Genomic DNA, 27,201 nt, shown 5'->3' on the forward strand with positions numbered 1-27,201 from the left:
TTTGGTTTTATCCTTTTACTGGTATTGATTTCTTGGGAATTTAAAATATAATTTTGCTGCCTTCCACTGGTTTTTTACCATATTGTGTTACTGTGAATCCCTCTAGCAATGATTGGAACGTTTTTAAGTATGGTCATATTGTCAACTGCTGCTCATCTTGTTCTGTCTCAATAGGGAGGAGTGGTTTCCATGGGGTGTTTCTGGATATAATTTTGGTTTGTCATTCTCCTTATTGGCTTAAGTTTTGGTTGTTTTGGGCTATTAAGGAGTTATTCATGAGGCTTTTGGGTCTGATTTTGAATTCTGGGTCTGGCTAAAATTGTGGGGATTACTGATTTTGATGGGAGCGGATTGTCCGCTCTTCCTATGGTGTTGTAGCTATTATTTTAATTTATGTTTAAATATTTGGTCGGGTGTTTTTCCCCTTATGGGTGGGACTTGGATCAGATTGGAGTGGCGGTTAGATTTGACCTCATGATTCTGATGATACTACACACCTGAGTTGGATAATCATTCCCTTTTCATCTTATCAACTGCTGATTACTGAGTGTTTGTTTGTTCTTGGTGATGGATCCTAGTTTTAGCATCTGGTTTTTTCATTCATCTGCTTTTTTCCATGTCAGTTGCAGTTCTCGGCACAGTGATCATATTTGGGTTAAATTGATGGTTTTTTTCCTAAGGATCGTTATTAACTTTGGTGGTTGTTAATGCTATGTTACTATCCAGTTTTTGATCTCTTATAAATTAAATCCTGGTTTCATCAGCTGGAACATTATTATCTTATTCAGTGTTGGTTCTCTGGTCGTGTTTATTGGTTGGGTCCTGTTGGCAGAATTTTAGAAGGTTTCAATTATCTTTGATTAGTGTTATATGTGTTGTTGATCTTACTGTTTGCACTATTGGCTTTGCTGCTTCCTTGCATCGTGTCTTGAACGTGGATATTTGTTGGAAGGGCCCGGTTATGCTCTATATGTTTGAGCTGATGGTTTTTTGGGGGGTCTGGCCTGTTCAGCATTATTGGGAGTTTGTGCACTGTGGTGTTAGCTATGACCCTTGTCTGTATTAACCGACCTCTACTTTTAATGGGCAGTTATTGTGGTTATATAATAGCTGCTTTTGGTGCCTTTATATGGGTCTGTTGGAGGTGGTTCCAAAGATCTGTTTTTCTTTTCAGTCCTATAGTCTAATGGTTTTTCTTCCTTAACTGGTAGTTGCAGAGAATTCATGTCTTTGGACCACCCTTCCTACTGGTTTTGCTATGATCCCAGTACTCTCTCTTCCTTCTTTGGCCTCATGGCTATCCAGAAGAAAGGAGATTATTGGGATGGAAACCGCCATTACTTATTTATATACTATTTGTGTTATGGTTCATATTGACTATTTTTGCATTATGGTTATCCTATTATTGCAGCCCTTTTGCAGTGTGTTTTTGGAGGTTAGTGGTGCCTTTTCTAATGTGTTGCAAGGCTTTTCCTCAGACTTCTGGCTTCATTTAGGTTATATAATGAAGAGGATCTGGAGTTTTCTGATGAATTTTTTTGGCATTTGGATTTTTTGGGTGGAGAGTTGTTGCTTCAAGATCATCAAATGAACTTTCCCAATTTTGGGGTGACAGCTTCTTGCCAACCTAAAATGTACTTAAGTTTCACTGTATTTTTTGTTAGTAGGGATCTTGAGCTTGTATGTTTTATTTTGAATTTTTTGTAGCTCTTATGAACAGTAGCTCGCGGTCCTTTTTAAGGAATTTGTAATTTTAATTTTAATCAACGCGTAGGCTCCTTCGATGGGTTTCCCCTAAAAAAAGTAAAGATATTTGAAAATAATAACAAGCCAATAAATAATTTTAGAAAGAATTTGTGATATGAACACCAATCACAAGCATTATAAGTAAACGTTAAAAAAAAAAAAATCAACCGGTAATAACACCACATACAGATATTATGATGTGCAGGGGAATCATCACAAGCTCTATTGGGTAACAAATATGAAATGATTAAGTTATCAGTCAAGGAAACTTCTCAGCATTCAATACCACGACTGTTCTCATTATATTGTGCCCTAATTTGAAAAGCTCCCTCGTAGGAGAGATACTATAAAAATTTATAATCAGGTTAAACTCCAAAATAGTCCATATGTGACCAATTTAATCCAAAAGTATCACATTTTTTGATTTAGTCAATCGAGTATATAATATTAATCCAAAATGATGATCCCTTGGGCAGTAAATTGAAATCAATTTTGTATAGCAGAGGGACTAAATTGGGATCAATTTGTATCAAAAATTCCACATGAGGTGCCATTTTCGATCAATTTTGTATATTCGGGGAACCAATGAGAGAAATACAATACTCTGGAACTAAACTAGCCACACACAAATAATTTCTAGATTATTTTGGGATTTAATCTATTTGTAATCATATATAAATGAGCCTGCATGCTAAAGAGTTAATATACTTTTAAATAATTCCTGAAATTTAACAAAACTATTCGAACTTCCTCTTATATTATAGGACCCCAACAAATATATTTTGTTCTACGTTCATGATCTGTAAAATCAAGGCTGTTATATAAAAGACCTTTTCGAGTATATAATCGAACAAGAAGCCTTTGTGCATCATCAGATAATGAAGAAAAAGATCCTGCAAGAAAACATATATATATCATGAGAAGAAAATGACTTTCAGACCATTGTTGAAAAAATATGAACATGCAATACTACAAGTAACATACTACCTATAAAACATTTTTCTTCATTCGTGAAAAGATGAGAATGGTTATCCAAAACATCTTCCAGCATTAGACGAAAATTTTGTTGATACTTTTCAATGCTGATGGGTTGTGATTTAGCAGATTCATTTGCAAAGAGAACTTTCTCCCATAGTAACTCAAAATCCTTTTGGTAGCCAGAAATGATATCACCATCTCGTACCACTTTCTTGCAAAATAATTTAATAGGAACATCATGCAAGGGATGCTCAGGGAGAGACAATATTGATCCCTGAAAGCCATTGTAGAACTACGTTAGCACGTTTGAGAAAATAAATAGGTATCACAATCAAGGTTTCAAATTTGCGGAATACATAGAAAGGAAAATAACAAGATTATGCACAAATGTTTAGCCTTTATCTTTATGCAGAGAGTTGAACAACAAGTATATATATCAGCTTCAATATTACTTAAGCAATTATAAATTCAAACAAAAAGCAGCTATTTCTAGTCAGTATAACCAACACAAAATAAACAATTCAGAAAGCTCATTTCACAAATTGTAGGCAAGCAGTACAAATTTAATAGCACTAATGCCAGGTTTGATTACAGCACAGATGGCTAGCCAAAACAATACATATCAGATGCAATATATATATAACTAAAATAATGATGAAGTACCAGAAAAAAAATTTTCATGTGATCATGTCAAACAATGAACAGTAATTGCTGATGTTATGAGTTGAAAAAAATATCCTATGCTCTTAACTTAAAAATAACATAAATTAAAATCAATGAACTTAAATCAAAGAAAACAATATCATTACTATAAAATAGAAGTACGAGTACACATCTCGTAATCAAATGCCTTGAAAATCCACCTTAATTATCACTTCATTAACACCAACTTAACACCTATAAAAAGACCTTTTCAATAAAATTTTGCTTGATAATTGTTCTTACTCTCTCTCTCTCTCTCTAATCAATTAGTTAATTCACTAATTAGCTCTCTCTCTCTCTTTATATATATATATATATATGTATATATATATGTATATATACATATATATATACATATATATATATATATATAAAGAGAGAGAGAGTAAAGTTTATATATTTAATAACTGTTATTAACTAACTATTTAATTATGGTTTTACTTTTTCTATACAATTTATCCTCAGTTCATAAATTAGTTGTTTTCTAAATTTAATTTATTATTATAACATAAATTTAATCTCATATATAAATTTTAATATGCTCTCTATATATATTCATTAATTTTTATTTTAACGTTAAAATTTTCTAAGTTATTTAAAAATATAAATTTTAAATTAAACTTCCGTAATTGTATTTATTAATTTATTCTATAAAAATCCATAAATTTTAAATAATTAATAATACTAATAATTATGTAATAGATTAATTCTTTATTCTATATTTTAAACATTCTTTCTTTTTCACTTTTATTATTTATTCTTTAAAAATTTATAATATAATTTACTAATATTTCAATTAAATTATATTTATTTATTTTATCTACAAAATAAATATCTTTTTGCTTATGCCTTATGCCCACATCATTTTGCTTTAGTCATGGATGTTCTTACTAGACATTTGCAAGAAAATGTACCTTGGTGTATGCTTTTTATTGTTGATATTCTTCTTGTTGATAAGACTAGAGAGGGAGTTGAAGGTAAACATGATTTATGAAGGTCAACCTTAGAGTCTAAATGTTTTCACTTGATAAGATTAGAGAGAGTCGCATTAGATGGTTTGGACACATAAAACGGTGACCTTCTGATGTCCCAGTTAGAAAAGTAGAGGTATTAGATTTGACTTATGTTAAGAAAGGTAAAGGTGGACCAAAAAAGACTTGGTTATAAAATATTAGAGATGAACTTTTTTTATTAGATTTAAACGAGAATTTGATTTTTAATAGGACACAATAGAGAAAAAGGATTCATGTATTTGACCCCATGTAGTGGGACAAAGGCTTGATGATGTTGTTGTTTTATTATCTACAAAACAAATCTTTATTTATAAATTTTAATCTTAATCTTACCTTTACAAGCCATGACTGCCGCTCGATTCCTTGCTCGCTAGACTCTTCCTTCTCCCTCGATCTACTCCTCCCTCTCTTCTCTAATTTATAGAGAATAGCCCTTCTTCAGTTTCTTCGACTCCTTTTTCTTCGTCTTCAGTCGACAAAGCCGACCGTGACCAAAAGACCAAATGACATCGACGCTCCTTCCACTTAGTCGATCTCCACTCATTCAAAGCCTCTTATATTCGTACGGTTCAAAAGGAGTGAGCAAATCAGGGATATTTCACATAAGGAGTAGCTATTTTCCAATCGCACAGTTCGATCCAGCCAAATGATCCTGCGCCCGTATTTTTTCTGCTCAACTCGCCTGCTATTTGATTAGGGCCGGTTCAATTGAATCGACCAAGCCTGGTTCTTACAATCTCCCTTTCTTATAAAATTTCATCCTCGAAATTTATTTATAAATTCTAGTTATAGTATATTATTATAAGTGAAATTGAATATAACTACTCAATATTTAAGCAAAATAACATCTTCAATTTTATTCAATATAAACTTCAACTTTGTATACATAACTAGATAAACAAAATATTTGATATAACATAACAAGATAATTGGATAAACCAAAATATCGGATATAATATAACAAGAAAACTATCTTAAAGAAATCTCAGTCATCTTTATCAACATCTCTAGATTAAGTGGGATCCTTCTTAGTCAAAGCATAAACTAGCGGTCGAACATTTTGCCTTGGTTTGTTTTGTGTTGAAGCTGAAATTATTGATTCTATCATCTTCTGCTTGCCAAAGCTCTTCTGCGAAGATGATTCACCTGATCTCATATGTCTTGAAGTCATCTGAATCAATATAGAGCAATATTTTGCTATGTGTCCAGGCTGACAAGTGACGACACTAGTACTAAGTGTTGAAATCCATCAAACATTTACAATTATGAAATCTTCCACACTTAGCACAAGCTTTCATGACTCTACTAGCAATTGCACTACTAACACCACTAAAGGCTAAAATGAGGCTTCTTTCCATTTGATCATTCAATCTGATGGTTTTTGATATCTTCTTCAACAATTCTTTTTATGATGGTCCCTTCTCTTCTGAGTGATTTGAAAATCAATATCCACCCTTCTAGCTCTTTCTACCAATACTAAACAATCCTCAATTCCTAAAGGTACTAAAGGTTGTCTAATTATATCTTTTAGACCAGATAGGAATCAATAACATTTCTCCTCTGCTGTTGCAATCAGTTGTGAATATCTGAATAGAGTTATAAATTATACTTTATATTACATCACTAATTTGTCTCCTTGAACCAGTCTTATAAATTTATCCTATATCTATCTCCTTGCAAACATAGAAAAAAATCATTCTCTGAAAGGTTCTACAAAGTCTTCCTAGTTGACCAGTAAATTTTGAATATCTCTTAGCCTGTCTTTGCGTTGTCCTCTCCACCACCATTATGCCTCTCCATCCAAAGCAAATATAGTGAGTGGCACTTTCCTTTCATTAGGATATGACAAACTATCCAGAATCTTTTCTATACGAAGCAACCAATTTTTTGTCTCAATTAATCGCTCATTACCTTTAAATAGAGGTGGTCGCATGTCCTAAAATAACATAAGATCTTTGTCCACTCCAACTCTAGGCAGTGATATTGAATCTTGAAGCAGTTGGGTCATAGCTGCCATCATCTGGATAAAGGTATTGGTGTTCACAACCACTTCATGTGGTAGTTCTTCTCCTTCCATATTTCAATTAGTTGTTTCCTCTTGATCATTTGCATGCCTGATATATTTATATAAGTTAATTAATTATACTATATAATCGAATCTCTAAATTCTTCATGAATAATTTCATAAATTATTCATATTGCTGCTTCATTACATTTCATATTACTAAGATACTTCTTGGAGCTTTGATTCCACTTTTATTATGACCAAGCTCAAAGGCTCAAATTAATGAGATGGGAACAAACAATTGGATGGTTGTTTAAATTTCATTTGATAAAATCATCTTTAATAAACTAAAAGAGCAATAAACTGAAAAAGCCACTAAAACCTAAAAATATTTAAAATAAAATGAATTAAATATTTTTCTCACGGAGCGTCGTGCCTATGATCATTTTATCTCCTCTTCTACTCATCTTAAGTTAATCAATTAATACTGCGAATGTTATTGGAAACAAAAATGAGTAAATTCTATTTTTAAATTACGATAACACAAGGTTTTAGGAATAATATGCAGGATCTTTTCAAAAACATAATTTAATTCTATTTTAAAAAATATATAAAAATAAAATATAAAAAAATTAATTCAATTTAAGATTCATATCTAAGCATAATCATTTATATTATGCATATATCATATCTTTCACATATATCATATCTTTATATTTTTCTTAATAATAGAACCATTATAGGGTACACCGTCTAAAATAGTATCAATGAAGAAACTCCTTTTTCATTTCATTTTCTTTTTCATTTCATTTTCTTTTTCAAAATCATTTTCATTTATGTGCATGGGTATATTTTGTCCCTAGCTAGTACCATAAGGGGGTGTCATCCATCAGTCAACTTGCATATACAAGCATTTCTATATAATCATTTTATTCATTATCATTCAATAACTTCTGTAATTTATATATTGAATAATCATGCTAACTATCAAACAATTCAATATGGCTATTCAAAAAGAAATGCTAGAATTTTACAATAATCATTAACTATTGAATATCAATTAATTCAATGAACTTAAATTAAAGAAAACAACATCATTATTATAAAATAGAAGCATGAATACTCACCTTGTAATCAGATGCCTTGATAATCCACCTTAATTATCACTTTGTTGACAACAACTTAACACCTATATAAAGACCTCCACGTTAAAATTTTAATTAATAATTGCTCTTATTTTCTCTAATCAAGTAGTTAATTCACTATATATATATATATATATATATATTGCACGAATACTCCTATTTACAAGGCATGTTGTATCGGAACACGTGTCGGATACGGATACGCCTGCGATACCGCACTAATACGAGTCGGATACGGCTTTGCCGTGTCCAATTAAAATATTATTTAAATTTGACCGAACATGCATATCCGATATGCTTATCCTATAAAAAAAATGGAGCCACAATTTGTCCTATTCATTTCCCTATACGCATTTACAGCTTAAACATTTCGGCGAGCTAGGTTTTTCGTTTCCGCACAAGTGTTCGGCTTTTTTGTCATAGTCGAAGGAGCGGCTCGACAACGTGAGCATGGAAGCGGACAGGATAATCCTTCGTCGGTGAAGAGGCTTAACGATGCAAGCATTAAAGCCGATAGGATCATCCTTTGTCGACGAAGCGACTCGACGACGACGCGAACAGTGAAGGCGACGTGAGCAGTGAAGGTTCGTTTTCTTTGTAAAGGTTCATTTTTTTCGTTCTTCGTCCACTGAGCTACTCGGTACTCGGTACCTCTCGGTGCTGCTCGATACCGCTCAGTACCACTCGGTATTGGAACTCAGTACCGCTCGATACCGCAAGTCTGTACTGCTCAGTACCTCTCCGCAATACTCGATACCATGCTCAGTATCAATGCTCGGTATTGCTCGGTACAAAGGGGTACCGCTTGGTACAAAGGGGCACCACTCGGTACCAAGAGGCACCGAGAAGGTCGAACCCCGCCAAGGGGCTGCACCCCCTTGGACCCTCGGCATAGTCGCAATGTATCTACACTTTTACATAAAAATTTTCATGTTTCAAATTCATGTAGTTTAATTTGTGTCGATATTTTGTAGAATTATGAGCTCTAGTGGTGTAGGAATTGGGTCTGATGATGGTCCATCAGAGACCAATATTGAAGATAACAAATCTCTGTGGGGTTATGTGATAAAAATAGGTAAAACGTCAGAAGGGGGAGGCAATATTGCATTCAAATGCAATTCTTGTAATGCCGCATACAAAGAATCATATTATAGAGTGAAAGTTTATTTGTTGAAGATTAGTGATCATGGAATTAAAGCATGCCCGAAGATAAGCTCACAAAATTGCTGAATTACAAAAGAAAAATCAATGAAGCTGAGCAGATGAGTAAAAAAGAGCTTCCAAAATATATTCCACTTCCAAGCACTCATGCTTCATATCCTTCGTCATCTTCTTCAATTAGAAGTGATGATAATACTGTAAACAAAGGGCCTTTTCAGATTGAGGGATTTAAACCAAAAAGAAGAAAACATGTTGTAGATAGTGCTTTGGAGAAAGCATTTAATTTACAAATGAGAGAATAACTAGATGGGGAAATAGCTAAAATGTTTTACTAAAATGGACTTCCTTTTAACCTAGCAAGGAATCCACATTACAAGAATGTCTTTATCTACGCATTCAATAATAATCTTGTAGGATGCATGCCACTAGGATATAGTGTCATTAGAACAAAGTTGTTGCAAAGAGAGAGGGATAATATTAAGAAGTTGCTCGAGCCTACTAGAGGAGTTTAGAAGGAAAAAGGAGTTACTTTGATTAGTGATGGGTAGACAGATCCACAAAGAAGACCACTTATCAACTTTATGACGGTAACAGAGAGCTATCTTATGTTTATTAAAGCAATAAACTATGAAGGACAGTACAAGGATAAGTTTTTCATTTATAATTTAATCAAAGAAGTTATCATGATGGTGGGGCCTTCAAATGTTTTAAAAGGTTAAATCGAGAATTTAAGCGTTTTGTCTAAGCGAGGCGAGGCATAAGCCTCGAGGCGTAAGCCTCAAAATGTTAAAAATAAGCTAATGTAATATAATAAATAATGATATAAAATGATAAAATATTAATTTAATTATGAACTTGAAAGAATAATGTTAATGTTTATATCTAAAAAGAAAAATCTTTTCATAATATGTAATTTACATGTAATTTATATTAATTAGGCTAATTATATTAATATTTAAGTAATAATTGTAATACTAATTAGTCAATTAAGTTAAATTAGATAATTAATTGATGCACTAATTATATTATTAATTTTTTAATTAATTTGTTTAATTATTAATATTTTAAATTATATTAACTAAGTTAATCAATAATAACTTAGACGCATCTAGGGTTTGCCTTTCAACCTCTCTTTTCGTCCTTGATGTTCGACTTCGTTGCTTCACAGGAGGTGTAGAGATTGCACGCGTCGCTTCTTTGGCTCCTTCCTGGCTATTCGACTTAGCTCCTTTGACGAGTTTCCCTTCCTATCGGATCGTAAGTTACGACATTTTGATCAGAAGAAACAACGGGAGCTCACTGGCTCGCTGGATGTGAAGGTAATTTTATGCCTTTCGAGGCGCTGCCTCGATGCGCCTCGGCGCCTCACGCCTTGAGGAGTACACTTCCGTGGAAAAGGGCGTAAGCCTCGCCCAAAAGTAAAAGGCTTAAGCCTCAATTCGCCCGACCTCCGCCTCAATTCGAGGTGCACCTCGAGGCGTCCGCCTAGAACGCCTTTTTAATCCATGGGCCTTCAAACATCATTCAGGTCATTACTGATAATGCACCTGTTTGTAGAGCTATAGATCTACTTGTAGAGCAAGCCTACACTCATATTTTATAGACACCGTGTGTTGTGCATACGCTTAATCTTGTCTTGAAGAATATTTGTGTCGTTAAGAAAACCGAAGCAAATGAAATCACCTATAATGAATGTCATTGGATTACAGTGATTGTTTGAGATGTAGTTGTAATTATGAATTTTATTATGAATCATTTCATGAGACACTCTATGTTTAATGATTTCTCTAATTTGAAGATATTTGCATTTGCTGAAACTTAGTTTGCCTCAATTATAGTGATGTTGACAAGATTTAAAAAAATAAAAAATGTTCTCAAGCTATGGTGATCAGTGACAAATGATCCTGTTATAGGAAATATGATGTTGAAAAAGTTAGATATATAAATGGAAAGCTTTTAGATGATTTATGATGGGATGAGATTGAATATATCATAAATTTGACAGATCCAATTTATGAGATGTTAAGAGTAGCTCATACGGATAAATCTTGAAGATATTCAATGCTAGCCAAAGTAAAAAAAATTATATATATATATATATATATATATATATCTATATACAGAAATGCAAGATTAATAAGACTCAAGCCTTCTGAGATGTTTTTATGTTATTCTAGAAGATAGGTTGGAGCAAAAGTTAAACACCTTATTTGCTTGGCTCACTCACTAAATCCCAGGTAAATCTCGAATATTTTTTATTATTAATTCATAATTTTGTTATTTGTAATAATTTTAAACATTTTTTTATATTTTACTTTTAATATTATTGAAGATATTCCAACTAAAGAATGACTTTCAAGATGATCCACAAAGAGTTTCTCCATAGAAAGATTTAGAAATTTCAAATATGATGAGACATTTTTGAAGCGTTATTTTTCAAATGAGGAGAGAAGAAGTGTCAATATTGAACTTGCTAATTTTTTTAGTTATTTAGAGGACTTTGGTGACCAAGAGTCATTTGCGTATAGGTTGGAGAATTGATCCGAAAAATATCAGTGAAATTATACATGGAGCTTCAGCACCTCTACTTCAAACAATCACCACTCAAAATTGCTTGGTCATGTTTCATCCTCATCTGTTTGATGAAGAAAATGGAGCACATACTCGTTCATGCAATCAATGAAGAGAAATAAATTACTCCCCAACGAGCTAAAGATTTAGTTTATATGCATACAAACATTCAGGCTTCTCTCAAGGAAAACTCCAACTTATATGGAACGAGACAACAAGATGTGGAATGTTGTTGGAGATGGATTTGAACTCTCTTGAGGATATGAGAAGATAAAAAATTGTTATCTTTCACTTGATGAGCCTGGATTGGAAGCTATGATATTTATTGAAATGATATAGAAGTTCAAAGACAAACCACTGAAGAAACTAATCCTATCATTCCTTTTATTGAATAGTTGAAACTTCATGTACTGAACAATTTATTTTTTCTTTTTATTGTTGTACTATGACATTTAAATATTTAATGCTTACTTTTATTTTGATATTATAAGATATATATGCTACAAATAATGTTGCCTTCATTTTTTTTATCATTTCAAATATTAAACTTTGATTACTTTCTTATTTTTAAGTTGATTTATATATTATAATGTCGTATCCGCGCCGTATCTGTATCCTGTATTTTTACGAATTGGCGTGTCCCGTATTCGTATCGTGTCGTATCCCGTGTTGCCGTAATCCGTATCGGGGCAACATAGTATGTATAATTTTCTTATTATTATATATGATTTACTTTTAACTATTTTTTTTTTCTTATTATTAATATGCCAATTATCACATAATATTCAATCATTATTTAAATGCCATAATCTCTCATTTAAATATAAATTTTATTTTATTTTATTATTATTTTAAAATAAGTTTGTATATCTTATAATATCTCTCTTTAATTAACTATTTAAATATAGTTTTACTTTTTCTACATAATTTATCCTTGGTTCATAAATTCGTTGTCTTCTAAATTTAATTCACTATTATAACATAAATTTAATCTCATAGATGAATTTAAATATACTTTCTATATATATATTAATTAATTTTTATTTTAACATAAATCTCTTTTTAAGTTTTTTAAAAATATAAATTTTAAATTAAACTTCCATAATTGTATTCATTAGTTTATTTTATAAAAGTCAATAAATTTTAAATAATTAATTTTACTAATACTTATGTATTAGATTAATCTTTATACTTTATTTTAAACATACTTTATTGTTTTTTCTTTAAAAAAATTTTATTATAATTTATTAATATTTCAATTAAATTATCTTTATTTATAATCTACAAAATAAATCCTTATTTATCAAATTTAATCTTAATCTTACCTTTCCAAGCCGTGCCCACCGCTCGATCCCTTGCTCGTTACACTCTTCCTTCTCCCTTGATCTACTCCTCCCTCTATTCTTTAATTTATAGAGAAGAGCCCTGCGTTAGTTTTTTTGACTCTTTTTCAACATCTTCAATCAATGAAGGCAGCCGCGACTAAAAGACCAAACAACATTGATGCTCCTTCCTCTCAGCCGGTCTCTTTTCATTCAAAGCATCTTCTATTCATATGATTCAAAAGGAGTGCGTGAATCAGGGATATCTAAGACGAGGAATCGCTATTTTTCACATTCCAATGTGTTTGCTTGCTCAATAGCACAATTGGGACCCGCTAGTTGCTCCCACAACCATGATTTTGCAGCTCGAATCGCCTTCTTTGTTTCTTCACCCACTATTTAATTAGGGCTAGTTAAATTGAACTGACCAAGCCTATATATATATATATAATTAAACTTCTCCTCATTCAAACCAATTCCCTTATCTCTCCCTAGCCTCCTGATGCATGCAAATTTCATTTTTTTATTTTGAATTATATTGTAATTTGAAATTTTTTTCTCTACCCTATGATGGAAGGCAACCAATGATCATATGTACGTTATACTCTTGGACATACTATGCCTTTGGTGTGCTAGTTTCTTTGGAGCTAAGGCTTGTGGCTGACTTGGTTTGTCTCAAGCTCCTTGGGTTGGGCTCGGTTGTTTCGGATTTTACTGCCTTGAATTGATGGCTGCTGAAATCTGATGCCTTTTTCAGTTCATTATGGCTGTCCATGTTCATTTCCCTTGTTTTCCCTTTCATTTCCTCTGCCTGCCCGGTTCTTTCCCCCTGGCGCTGTCTGTTCGTTTGTTGTGTCCCGTGCACACCTTCGTGTGCTGCTCCATCCGGCTGCCTGTTGGCCTTTTGCCTCCCCTTTTCTAATTGGTTTGAGTGGGTGGCTGTTTGGGCTGTTTAACTCCCTCTCTTCACCTATAAATAGAGGTTGTTTTGTGACATTTGCGAGGAAATTTTGGTGAGTGAAATCAATTAAAAACCTGAGGGTTTCTTCTTAGATAGCTTGAAATCAATTTTGGTCTTAGAGATTCATCAAGCAAATGAGGAAATTTCTGTCTAATTTCTTCTTCCTTCTCACAGATTGCCTCTTTCTCTAGTCTATATTTTCATTTTACATTGACATAAGGGATATGGCAGTTTCTGAGTTGTTTAGTAACAAAATATAATATTCTCTCTTCCTTTATGTAAGTTAAATATTTATGTATTTCAATTTCATTATGCAAAATTCTCTTATGGACAACCATAACTTATTTCCTTAGCAGTGACACATGAAAAACATTATGAATATCTGACATGATAGCTAAAAGAGCAAGCCTATAAACAACCTTACCAATTTTCTCAATAACTTCAAAAGGTCCAATATATCTAGTACTTAATTTGTCTCTTTAACCAAATATAATTGTACCGTTCATCAATTTAACATTTAGAAATACAAAATCGCCAACTTTAAAGCCTACTGCGCTGTGTTGGGATCATAATATTTTAGTTGGTGATCTTGAGCAGCTTTAAATCTATATTTGATTAATCTAATTTTCTTTGTTGATTCATTCAACTAGCTATAGGCCAAATTAATTACCTTTCTCCTATCTCAAACCAATTTAATGGAGTTTTGCACTTCCCAACATAAAATGGTTCATAGGTGTCATTTTTATGCTTAATTGATAACTATTATTATGAGCAAATTCTATTATTGGTATGTGGTCCTCCCAAGTACCTCCAAGGTTTAGAACGTATAATCTCAACAAATCTTTTAATACCTGAATTGTCCTTTATGATTGGCCATCAGTCTAGGAATAAAAAGTTGTACTAAAGTACAGGTGTGTGCAAAGACTCATAAATGTCTTTCCACAGTCTGAAAGTGAATCGAGCATCTCTGTCTAAATTAATAACTCTTGGAATAACATGCAATTTGACATAAAAATGTAAACAAAAGTACTAAAAGAAGGAAACTGTGCATACATACAAATATAAAAGTTCACCCTCTTATATACTATTAGCTCGTATTTAAGATATATTTCTATATATCAAATTGATCAAAATTTTATGCATACCATTTTGAAGAAATTTGGGTATTACAAAAAGTCAATTTTTTTTCTTTGGAACAAAATTTGCTTGCAAACAAAGGATTTAGTGGTTTGATTTAGTGTCTCATGCTTAAAATTATTCCAAAAAGCCTGAGATGATGAGAATGGGATGACAACTAAATCTTTTTTTTTTTTTTGCCAACCAAAAGGAGTAAAACCAAACCACTAAGACCTGAAATAACAAAATTTCAGGCTTTTCTAGCCTACTTAAATTTTTCGAAAAATTCCTCTCTTTTTTTTCTTTTTTAAGATTTAGTTGTCTTCTTAGATAATGACATTTTGATTTGAATAATTTGTAAGAGTTAGATTTAATATCAAACAGCATTAGATTTGACTTCAAATAATTTGTAATCATTTTCTAACACAATTTATATGAATAGGGATTGGTGACTTGTATTCATTATTGAACGTTAATGAGATTAATAGAGCGAGACCGCTTGAGTGCTCATTTTAGATCAAAGTTGTGCTTGTCGATTGCACTAGATTTTATAGTGAAATCATATTATTTTGTTTTTAAATAAACTTCTTTGACTCTTTCCTTCTCCATCCCACCAATACATGCCATCATACCATCCAGAACATCGCCGCCCATATATTCCTATACTTCCTGCTATAAGTAAACCACCTAAATATCAAGACCCACACTAGTGAATCAAATAAATGCGACATAAAAGCCATCTCAACAAAATCGCATCCACTCGCATGCAAACCACAAGAATTGCTTGAACATTTCCACCCGTCACATTGTAGTACATGTCCCAAACAATGGATTTGTGTTAACGACGGATTGCATATTTTGCCTTCCTACACAAGTTTCACAGTAGCTCCACTTTTCACAAAAGGATTGTGCACACACATGCATTATGCGTACATCTTACCCATTGTGTAAGACATTACTTATATTGCCCTAGTAATTTCAATATTAGATCCAACATGAAAACCTAATTTACAATCAATATGAAAATTTCTGTTTGGATCAACCACCACATAGGATTAGGACATTAGAGTTTAGTTTGAATTGGCTAAAGAGACCCAAAAAAAATGGTTCATTTTTTTAGTCTAGCTCAACTCGATAAACCTGAGCTTAACTTCTTATTCATTTATTAAAACTTATTGGAAGGTGATTGGTAAGATGTGTTCTAAGTGGAAGCAGACTCTTGTAGTTCTTATACCTAAAGTCAGTAATCCTTTAATTCCTTCTAACTTTCGTCCTATTAGTCTTTGCCTGTGAATCTATAAGATCGTTGCCAATATCTTATTGAATAGATTGTTGAAGGTTATTCACTATTTGATTTCTGATGTTCAAGTGGCTTTTACCAAAGGAATGACTTTATGGGACCATATTCTTCTTGCTCAAGAACTCTTCTACAAATTTAGATTTTCTATGTCTAAAAAAGGATTGGTGGCAATTAAACTTGACATGGAACAGGCTTAAGATAGTATGGCTTGGGATACTCTAAGGCAAGTTTTGGAGTATTTTGGATTTCCAATTAAATTTTATAACCTTCTGATGGATTGTGGTAGACCCTTTATTTTCGATTCAAGTTAATGGGAATAGTTTTAAATAGATCGAGGCAATAAGTGGATTTAAACAAAGTTGTTCGTTATCTCCTTGTTTATTCTATACTCTCAGCTTTTGTCTAACACTTTTCTAATCAAAGGGAGAAATTTGGGCATCAAAACTGCATTTGCTGCCCCTAAGATTTCTCATCTAGTATTTGCTGATGACATTCTTATGTTTTTGGAAGCCAAGCTCAAGTATTTGAAGAAAATTAAAAAATTAATTTCTGATTATTGCAGTTGGAAAGGACAGAAGGTTAACATTCAGAAATTGTCTATTTTATTTAGGAAATCATTTAATCGGAATAAGAGGAAAGCCATTTCTAGTTTATTGGGTTTTAAGGAGGTGAAGGAGATGCATTACTTGGGTATCAAAATGGCTTTGAGGAGATTGGTTTCTTCTGACTTGTTCAATCTATTGGAAAGATCTACTTCAAAATTGGATGTGTGGGGTAACAAGTTCATCTCTTTAGCGCGGAGGTTGGTGCTTGTTAAATCGGTGATTCTATCCATCCTAGTGTTCTACTCTACCCATTCCTTAGTTCCTTTGAGCATCTTGAGAGAATTTGATAAGATGTGTAGAAATATTTTATGGAATAAAAAAGAGGGTAACTGTGGCTTACATTATATTGATTGGGAGGATCTTTGCAAACCAGTGAATGCTGGAGGCCAAGGAATTCACTCTTCTGTTTTCATAGTGGGATCTTTGAGAGCAAAATTTGCTTGGAATTTTCTCAATAATCCAGGTTCTAATCTTAGTAAGTCTCTATATGCTAGGTATGGAATGGACATTCGGTTGGCTGAGTCCAGAAAAAACACCTCTATCACCTGGAAGATCTTGCTGAGTGGTGTGAAGGCTCTCCGGCCAATTGTGAAATGGAGGATAGCTTCAGGTAACTCTATTAATATCTTAAAGGATATATGGGTTTTAGATAAAAGCTTTGATAAATGGCCGACTTTTATTGCTGTGTTAGATAGAGACTTTCCTACTATGGATAAATTTATTGCTGATGGGAACTGGAACATGGCGGAGTTGCTTAAATATTTTTGAAAGTCATTGAATGATATCATTTTTCAAATTAAAATTTATCCAAAACTTTTTAATGATAAATTGGAGCTTATCAATAACTTTTCTGGAAAAATCATAGCTACTATGGCATTGAATTTGACTGGGAATGAATCAGATAATATGAATTATTGGAAGTGGTTGAAGAGCATGAAACTTCCCCCTCTGGTAGATTGTTTTCGGTGGCATCTGTTGAAGGATGTGATACCTACTATGCATTTTTTTATGTACAGAAGATTGCTGAACTACAATTATTGTCCAAGAGGGTGTATAGTAGTGGAAAATACAGAGCACGTTGTAGTTAAATGTTCCAAGCTTACTCAAGCTATAGCATTGCGGAATAAATGGGGTATTCCTATTCCTGAGTTCTCTTAAATCCTGGATTGCAAGGTTAAATTGGAGATGTTATTAAAGGTTAATCTTTTCATTGCAAACCTGTATTATTCTTTAGTTTTATTTTTTTTGGGGAAAAGTAGAAACCAAGTTGTGCATGATGGTCGTGAGCTTGGCTTGGGCTTCATTGCTTCAAACGCAATTAGCTTTGCGTCAATCTCGTCGAAGTTTAATCTTTTTTCGGATCACTGAGGTGTTAACCAGCTTCCTCAGCTGATTTCTCATTCTTGACACCCCCCTCCACATGAATGGATTAAAGTCAACATTGATGCAACTTTATTGAGATCAAATGAAGCTAGTGTTGATGGTGTGTTTAGAGATCACAGAGGGAGATTTCTTCTTGTTTTTGGATTCAGGTGTATGCATTGGGATAGCGGCCACTTGGAACTGCTCGCTTTTCGTTCACTGAGAAAGATTATCCAAGAATGGATGTTGAAAGCAAAAGGTATCATAAATGAGGGAGATATTATAATATCATCAAGTATTTGCAAGACATGATTCGCAAAGTTGTTTGCACTTCAGATAATGGCGAGGTGGAAGACTTGTCTTGCCTAAAGGATTTTGGGAATTTTTTATTTCAGTTTGCTAATAGAAATTGTAATAAGTCAGCCGATTTTTGTGCTAACTTTGCTTTATTTGGTGATTTTTTTTGGAAGATTTAAGTTGTAATAAGGTTCCTCCTTTTTTTTTTCTTTGTTAGAGGATTGTGATAGGCTTTCTATCACTTAGTAGAATGTATTAGGGTTCTTTTTCCTTTAATGATATTTGCATTTTCAAAAAAAAAATCCTGAACTTAACCCATTAGATAATTGAGTTCTTACTTTTTAATATTTTTTCAAATAAAAATCCACATCTAATAGAAACTTTTTGTGATTTTTCGAGTTGGGACATACAAACCAGATCATCATGTCCAATTCATGTCAGGTTAGCACTAAGTTGATGCCAACCCAAGTGCTCTCGTGTTAGATCAAGTTCAAGTTAACTCCATTTAGGTTAAGTCATTTTTTTGGGTCAAACTCGACCTCATAACCCAAATTGACACTTCTGCACCTTTCAACGACATTAATCACTCATTTACTAACAGCTTTCTCTATAAGAAATCATAGATCCCACATCCTTGACAATGAAAATATTTTCCTTCAATCTTATGCAATGCACGGGTCATGTATGCTCCTTTGTTCCCGCAAAATTTAGAAACTTTTCCAATTAAAAAATATGTGCCAAAACTTTATGATGATAGTCCTTCAAATATATTAATGATGATAAACCTCTTATATACAATGAATTTTTTTATGATGGTCCTTAAAAGTATATTTATGATGGCACACATCTTTTTGATGATGAAGTAGATCTTGAGGACAATAACAGTTTACCAGTAATTGAGTTAATTTAAAGTTGAGCTAGAGTCTATGTTTAATGAAATGTCTAGGTTTGAGAATGATTTTAAGAATGAGACAATATTTTCTATGAAATTTTTATGTATCATAGCATGCTCTCGAATTTCTTGTAGCGATTGTTGCTCTGTTTGCTTGTCACTATCTTAGGAGATGTAAACTATTTTAGATTATTAAAATTTAATTCACCACACCTACTAGAGATTTAGTTTCACTACCGTCACAATCACCAGCACCTAGTCTGTTGGTTGTCGCAGTGACCTCAAAAGTGTATAAGGTTTGGAGCCACCCAACACACAAGCCTCCAAATCTTCATTTGATCACTAGACTTCTTCCTCTTCTTGCTCCTCATATTGCATCATCACCTTTTCCATCAAATGATCTTGCGGTGCCACATTCTTCATTGTAGTCGCATTCTGCAACCTCTTCAAGAAACTCTTTGAGAGCTAGGTGACTTTATGCATACAAATTGATTGATTATTCAACCAAATCAGCCCACAAAAGCTGAATTTTTCATAAGTCAACTAAAAGGATTCAAACCATAAAAGAAGTAGAAAGGCCAGTTCTAAGAACTAAGCCCTTTTTTTTTCTTTTTTTTTTTGCTTTTTTATTTATTTTATTAGGTTTAGCTACCCTTCTGGATAAATTTACATTTAGATCTAATTATTTCGATTATATTTAATTTTAAATAGGATTCATTTTGATTTATAAATTATTTAACCTCATTCTTCTAAATGGTGTTTTTTGTATTCTTGATTGAATTTGATGAATAAAATTAGTTACTAAAGCCAATCGAATGCTCTCTATAAATCCAAGAATCCTTCCAGTTGTTCAAGTGGAGTTTCTTTCTTCTTATCCCCTTCATCAATTTTGGTATCATAGCATCCTTCATCACCTTACTGCATCAAAACCAACAAATCTTATCGTTTTTTCTATTATATATGCTTAATAAGCTGTATAGTCTATAAAGTAATCCAATTCAAAATGTTTCTAAACTAGATTACAAAATTTCCTGTGCAACATACATGAGACCAGATATAAAAAAACTAATAGTTCAAAGAAGTAAAATAATAATAATAAATATTTCCTTCACAAAACATTCTAATGAAGCTTATAAAAGCATGCCCCATATTGGGATGGGCGGTTCCAAGTGATCTAACTAATTGCAAAAAAACAATTGCATATTTTGAACATCACAAAATCATCATCACCAACGATAGCTTTATCCCAACTTCACAAAAAAAAAAAAAAATCTAGAAGTTGCTTTACCTCACATTTTAGATGATGATAATCAATTAGAGGAGACAAATACTTAGCCAGCTTTCGTGGTAAATATCCAAGAGAACATCTGAATCCTTGATGGTCACTTAACACCTGGGCAAAGAAAATAAGTCCATTACTTCACAGTATGAAAGTTTTATGCCAAAACGTAAAACCCAACCTGTATAGCATTATCATCCTTAACATTTTGGCACTCTCTTACGACATAAACTCTTCCACCAGGTTGCAACTCAATTTTTTTATGAAACCTTCGGCCTACTATTAAAGTCTCAAGAGTATGAACATATTTAGTATCTACATCTTCACATGAATCACTCCTAGGTGACCTGATAATTGAAGGGAATGTTGATGGAATATGTGGATCTGCTGCCTTTCTTTTAACAGCATCTTCATCCAGTACTTCTAGAATGGAAGTCTGACTGCCAAATTCTGAGTTGTATAAAGAAGGTTGATTTAAAGATTCTGATTCACATTTTTCACAGCTTCCACGCAACATAAGAAAATTAGAGTGATGAAATTTACCAAGTTGTTTCTCCTCAGAAAGTTCTTTTTCACATTTATCCATATTAGGACTGTTTGCTTCAATCAAGCATGTTTCTTGTCTTGACTTCGAAAGGAAGTTTACTTGCAAAAGAGTGCGTTGACTCAACTTCTTTTTTTTCCCATTTGCAAGGCATGCATCTGAAAAACATTGCTGAAACCATAAACATACAGCAGGCAACAAAGCAGCAACCATTAATTTCCAATCGAGCAATGAAAGAAAGTCTAAAGTATGAAGTAAATTAGCAAGAGATTCGTAATGAAAGAAAGTTTGACTATGATTTGCATAATATAGATTGATGCATTACACGTCTATCACAGTCCTAAATTTGTAGATCTTATTTTTCTATTTTAAGTTAATTGCCAGTGGTTTAAATGTAGGACTGAATGATATTTTTTCATTTGTTTAGGGTAATTTTATCATCAATAAAGCTTATTTCTATAAATAAGGCCATAGTCTTGTTGTTCAATAAACTTAAAGTTCGTGATGAAATAAAGATTTCTTTAGGCTTCCCCTGTAGGTATTCATACTCCCTTCTAAATTTTCTTTATGTTGCCTTCCCATCTTCTTTGTGTCTGTCTACTTATAAGGCATTCATTCCGCTAATTTATTGACGTTCTACTTCTCTTTACCTCTACAGTTCTCTCTATACTAGATTCTTACCTTCTCTCCATAATCATAAAATATTAACAAGGGTCAATTCAAGAGAGAGAGGGGGGAGAGAGTAAAAGCTATAGAAGGCGAATCGGCTGTCATAAAGCCATAAACAGAGAGGGATTACAAAATGGAGAACAGAGCTTCGATGAGGTTTTTCTCTCCCCATAATTGCCATTTCTTATTAGTCAAATGATTATTTTTCATTGATTTTAGATTGTTAGCATTTATATTGCTTTAATAAAAATTCCTTTTATACATTGTATGATTATATATTTGTGCTTATCACTTAAATACATTAATATTTTGTTTCTTTGTAATACAAAACGGCTTCACTTGGTCTTAACTACTGTGTTCTTCTAGCAACTTAAGCCTTGTCAAAATAGGATGAAATGCCCTCCGGACAGCTGTGCTGGGGCTCCAAAAAATACAAAAAGCTAGGACTGTCAATAATAGACACGACACGAAAACCCGACTCGAACACGACTAGAGCTTTTGGGGTTCGAGTCAACCCCATTTTAAAACGGGTCAGGTTCGGGTTACATTTTCCAACACGTTTTAAATTCTGGCACACGTTGTCCCACGCATCTTAGGAATTTAGGGCTGTGTTGAACCACTGAACAGGGCATTTCGGGCATTCTGCATTTCGACTTTTCAATTCTTCGTCTCTTCTCCTCTTCGACCGTCGAGTCTAGGGTGTTCTCGACTGATCTCGCTCTCGCGATGCTTCCTGCCTCCTTCCCGGAGCTTTTCTCCTCGTTGCCACGTTGGTGTCGTCATCTCCTCGATTCCTCTATTAGCATATCTTAAATCTCCTTCAATCCCGAAGCTTTTCTCCTCCTCGCCATTTCATGTTTTTTTTTTATTTGTTGTGCTAATGACTTATTTTCCGTTTAGAGTTATCTTCGTTCAAGTTCGATCATTTTTCAGTTATTCCTTTCAATTTAAAGCTGTTACGCACTTATGCTTTTGATATGCCGATTAGGATATAACATTTTACGATTTTTTTCGTTAGATTTGATAGGGGTTTGTATATTTTTGGGTTATTTGGCCATTTAAGCATGCTATAAGCCTGTAATATTGTTGAAGGATGTAGCTCTAACTGAAATAAAGTAATAAACTACCTCATGTTGAAGTGTTGAACAATTGTTTGGGTAGTTTGTGATGGGGACATCGTCAGAGATTGCAACACATGTACCATCAGGAGATGCCGGAGATCGACGGCCACGATCATGACCTTTATTTTCATCATTTTATGTAGTATTTTATTTGATTTTTATGTTTTTCTGTTTTTGCCCTTATGGGTAGTTCGTTAACATTGCAAAGTTAAACTCTCATTAATCTCTAACGTGCAATTCATGTTCACCGCATGTGGTTCCACATCAGTTTGTCCTATCGGTTAGGAACCTTAGGGTGCAGATATAAACTTCTTGATTCCCTATTGTTGACAACCTATGATTCCATGTTATAGGGTTTAACTATTGTTGGCTTATTGGCTATTGCGGTGCTGCCTGTTGCCATTCTTTGTCTCTAGACTTTGATTATCTGTTACATACTTACATTGTTACATTATTAATTATTGTCTACTAAGTAAGAAGTATTGAAAGTTTGTAATGCATGTATCCTGCAACAAGTGTTATTTTGTGTATATCTTTGAAATTTAATAACTTAGGATGTTCTTTAGCTCTTTCATATTGAATTATTTATGATTAATTGGCTATTAGCTTTTTTCTTTGTATAATATGGATTAAATGATTAATTGGTTCATTAGATGGAGGATTCAAACACATTTTCTAAACTTTTTATTGATAAGAATAAGGAACTTCGCATTGAAGATAATGTAGTAGAGCCATCTGATGATGCATGTAATGATGGTTCAATCATAATTAAGAAGCATAGGAGGATGACTTCCAAGGTTTGGAGACATTTTGAGATGTTATCTAATCCTACAGATGGTAAGCAATGGTATAAATCTAAAAAATGTGATGCGCAATACTTGTGTGAGAGTAAAAATGGGACTAGTAACTTAAGGAGGCATTTGCAAAATTGCAAGAGAAGAGATATACATGACATAGATAGCTCATATTGTGAACCACCTCAAATTCATCTATTTCTATAATTGATTATAAGTTTGGCTCGACAAAATTTTGTGATTTATTTACTGCTTGCATAATTATGCATGATTTGCTCTTCCAATGTGTTGAATGGTTGGGTGTTCAAGCACTTTTGTAAAAACAGTGGCCTCGAAAATTGCATTTAGCAATAATTGTTGAATCCTAGATCAGTATCGAAGTGCACTGAAACCTGATATTATTGAGGCTTTGGTTTATGCAAAGGATTGGTTGTATGGTGACAAGGGTGTAATTTCAACTTTAACTTTATTCAATATCTTATAGGATTACATTAATTAATATTTATGGTTATAAATTTCTATTTTTATTTGTTGCAGTTTTGCATGACCCTGAACTTGAAGCTGTGACCGAAGATATCCTTGCTTTAACAGTAAATCGAGTTGAAGTAGAAGCTAGAGAAAGTTCTGCTATTAAATAATTTATAGTTATAAATTTCTACCATTGACAATAAATCCTGAACTATTATGTGTCTTACTCTTATTTCATGAACTATGGACCTATGGTACTATGGTAGTATGGCTATTTTTAAGTGTAATACTGTTTTAATTGCTAAATCTGCTTGTGAGTTAGGTTTCCCTTAGACAATAGTATTTAATCCCAGCTTTTTATTTTATTTCTGTAATCCCATTCGGCTTCCTGTTTTGGAATTTGGACTTTGGAACATAGATGTTGTATTGTTGTTTCTTATTTGCTAAAACCTGCTGATTTGGATTTTAGATCAATATTGGTATTTTGGATTTTATATCAAACCTGCTAATATTTGTGACACCTGTTGGTTTCCTATATAATTTTTCCTGTTTTGCTGAATTTGGATCAGTCTCCTACATGGTTGCATTCCTGCTAGTTTATTATTTGTTGTTTTGCACAAACGGCGAAACCTGCTCTCAAAATTCATTATTTCATATATTTTTATTTTAAATATGAAGCGAATAAGCGAGGATGATAGACCTTCTAAAATGAATGTGGGAATATTAGTGTAAGTACTAATGTGTTATTACAATCAGGTGCTATTTATATTTACTTAAACTGAGCATATACTATCTAATTAAATGAACAGATACTACGTTAATACAAATTGTTTCCTTGGATGGTAATATGCTAACATTTATTAAACTTACACCACATTATATGATTAATGATTTGAAGAGTTTAATCTGAGCAATGTATTATATAATAAATACTTAAAATTTTATACTTGCTTAACTAATTTTATTGCAGTTTAATCTATATGTCATTAGGTGATTGAAGACAGATTCAGACACTCTTGCAATAGTCGAGTCCGAGCAATTGAAGCTTCTATATTCACATTTGTTGTAAAATTTTGCCAGTTTACAAATTTTTTGTAAATGAATAATGAGCAATTGATTTGTAAATAATTTATAAGTAATTTTTCATTTATAAATGAGATAATTAGCAATTGATATTTGATATGTGAGATTGTAACTTTGTAATTGTAACATATAAAGGATTTCTAATGATGTCTTGACCGATTCATAATTTAAATTGCTTATGTTTTGCATTTTAAAATTTTTCCCATGGTTTGCAGCTTTTAAAACCGGATTTTACTGTGCAGTCGGGTCAAACAGTTCGAGCTGGATTGGTCCGGGTAAGAATAAATGATCCATTTCAAGAAACGGATCGGGTTGACCCGAATGGCGTAAGATCAGAGTATTGTGATATGTTAGGAAGACTAGCACGCAAGAAGCCAAACATACCAAGATGAGAATTAACCGTAAAATCATCTCCTCGTACCGAGACAGCGCATACCGGGCAGCAGACCCACTCAACACAGGCCTCACTTCCTCGCTTCCTGGTATTTCCAACTTCAACACCATCATTGGTTACCGGATCGTCCTCAGAGTTAACGCACATCGCATCTCCATAATCAGAACCATCCTGCAAATTAAATAAGATCTTAAGAAAGGGATCAAGGTAAACAAAGATGGAAAAGTGGTGAGATCTGCTGGTTTGCCTTAGAGCGTAAGCTGCGAGCGAGCAGAGAAGAGTAGGCCCGGCGGCGCTTACCGATGAGCCTTATGAGGCTCTCCCGGCCATGGAGCATTAAAGATCACGGGATGCTCTCGGGCAACAATAGCACTCAGCACAAATACAATTGACCAATCAGGCATGAATAACAAAAATGATTGTTCGGAGCATTGGGCTTTCCAAGGAAGACTGTTTCCCGCCAAAGAAGGATGATCGCCTTGGCAGCAACAATTAGGTTTCTCTGTTTTAAAGGGTTCAAAGGGAGCATAAATATACTCTTTTTTGGGACGGCTGATTTCATTGCAAGAACTCTAGGGCGAGTAGGCACCACATCGATCCTTATCTTTTTGGGGCTGACCACTTCTCCCATCACAACATTAGTAGGCCCCATAGCAGGAAAGATTATTCTGTGCGGACAACAGATGGGAGAACCGTTCGGTATCGAGTTTGATATCGAGCACGGTACATGTTTGAGATGACATGACATATTTTTATTGGTCTTCAGACACATTCGAAATCCGCACATAATAATAAATCTCATAGCAAGGATACCCTACCTAGTTGCCTAACCTCCCATGAATAGTTGCACTCAACATGAACATGAGGGAAAATATGTTATAGTAGGTTGAACGCTACAAAATTTTTTACTAAAATAACAAGCAAAATATTCACATTAAATATTGATATAAATATCATGGTAGCCAAGGTAATGTAGTGTTATCATTAACAACTTTGTGTTCATTTTCTTTAGAACTTCTCCTCTTCGTTAGTGAGCATGGGGTAAAGTTCTCTTGCTTTTGGGCGAGGGGGTTATTCACCTCATTTTTTAATGTGATCTAAGTCCCTTCCCTTTTATCCTTAGTGCTTAGATACTCTAATCATAGTGTAGACTTGACCTTTAGGAACTATAGAGGGAAACCTAATGACTTAGTGTCACGATCCGGCTCGAATTAACGAGGTGGGAAAAGAGAGTCGGACAAAAAATTTAAAATTTTCAATTCATCTAAAACTATCTCAATAAACTTTTAAAAAGACACTAAAACTTAAAAAAACTGTGACAAAATCTTTCAAATACCTTTCATTCGGTCACGTCTACGATACACATTATCACATCTTCTACTCATTTTGCTTTTACATTAAACTTACTTAAAAAAATATTATAGCAACTAACAGTAAGCCACAGCTCAGTGAGTAAAACATGCTTCTAAGCTACAGTAACTCAAGACAATTGAAATAATATGTATACTTTTTTTTATTTCATGACTTTCAATGCTATGCATAAATCATACTTGTCATATATATCATATTTGTATTTATATCTTTATCATTTCTCATAAATAATATAATTGTTACACGATCCACCATCTAATTTAGTACCAATGAAGGTACTTATTTTTTTATTTCTTTTTCAT

The 27,201-nt window shown here is 33.1% G+C and overlaps 1 protein-coding gene across 11 annotated transcripts in view; it reads right to left on the reverse strand.

Annotated features, from left to right (window-relative positions):
• The window catches only part of LOC110103274 (fanconi-associated nuclease 1 homolog), a 105,908-nt gene extending 79,798 nt beyond the window's left edge, over window positions 1-26,110 (reverse strand). For 2 of the 11 annotated variants that reach the window (XM_020831918.2, XM_020831917.2), the window contains exons 1-7: window positions 25,776-26,107; window positions 25,519-25,699; window positions 20,999-21,157; window positions 20,637-20,905; window positions 20,465-20,569; window positions 2,734-2,998; window positions 2,577-2,639 (exon numbers count right to left, since the gene is read on the reverse strand). In XM_020831918.2, coding sequence (XP_020687577.1) covers window positions 2,577-2,639; window positions 2,734-2,998; window positions 20,465-20,569; window positions 20,637-20,905; window positions 20,999-21,157; window positions 25,519-25,699; window positions 25,776-25,865 — 1,132 coding nt within the window. In that variant the 5' untranslated portion in view covers window positions 25,866-26,107. Of the gene's footprint in view, window positions 1-2,576; window positions 2,640-2,733; window positions 2,999-20,464; window positions 20,570-20,636; window positions 20,906-20,998; window positions 21,171-25,518; window positions 25,700-25,775 lie in introns of those variants that run through there. The other 9 variants (XM_020831924.2, XM_020831920.2, XM_020831919.2 and 6 more) reach the window with 9 other exon arrangements.
• Between the last annotated feature and the right edge of the window lie 1,091 nt (window positions 26,111-27,201).

The sequence above is a fragment of the Dendrobium catenatum genome, unplaced genomic scaffold, assembly GCF_001605985.2.
Source record: "Dendrobium catenatum unplaced genomic scaffold, ASM160598v2 fragScaff_scaffold_1422, whole genome shotgun sequence".
NCBI classification, from domain to species: Eukaryota; Viridiplantae; Streptophyta; class Magnoliopsida; order Asparagales; family Orchidaceae; genus Dendrobium; species Dendrobium catenatum.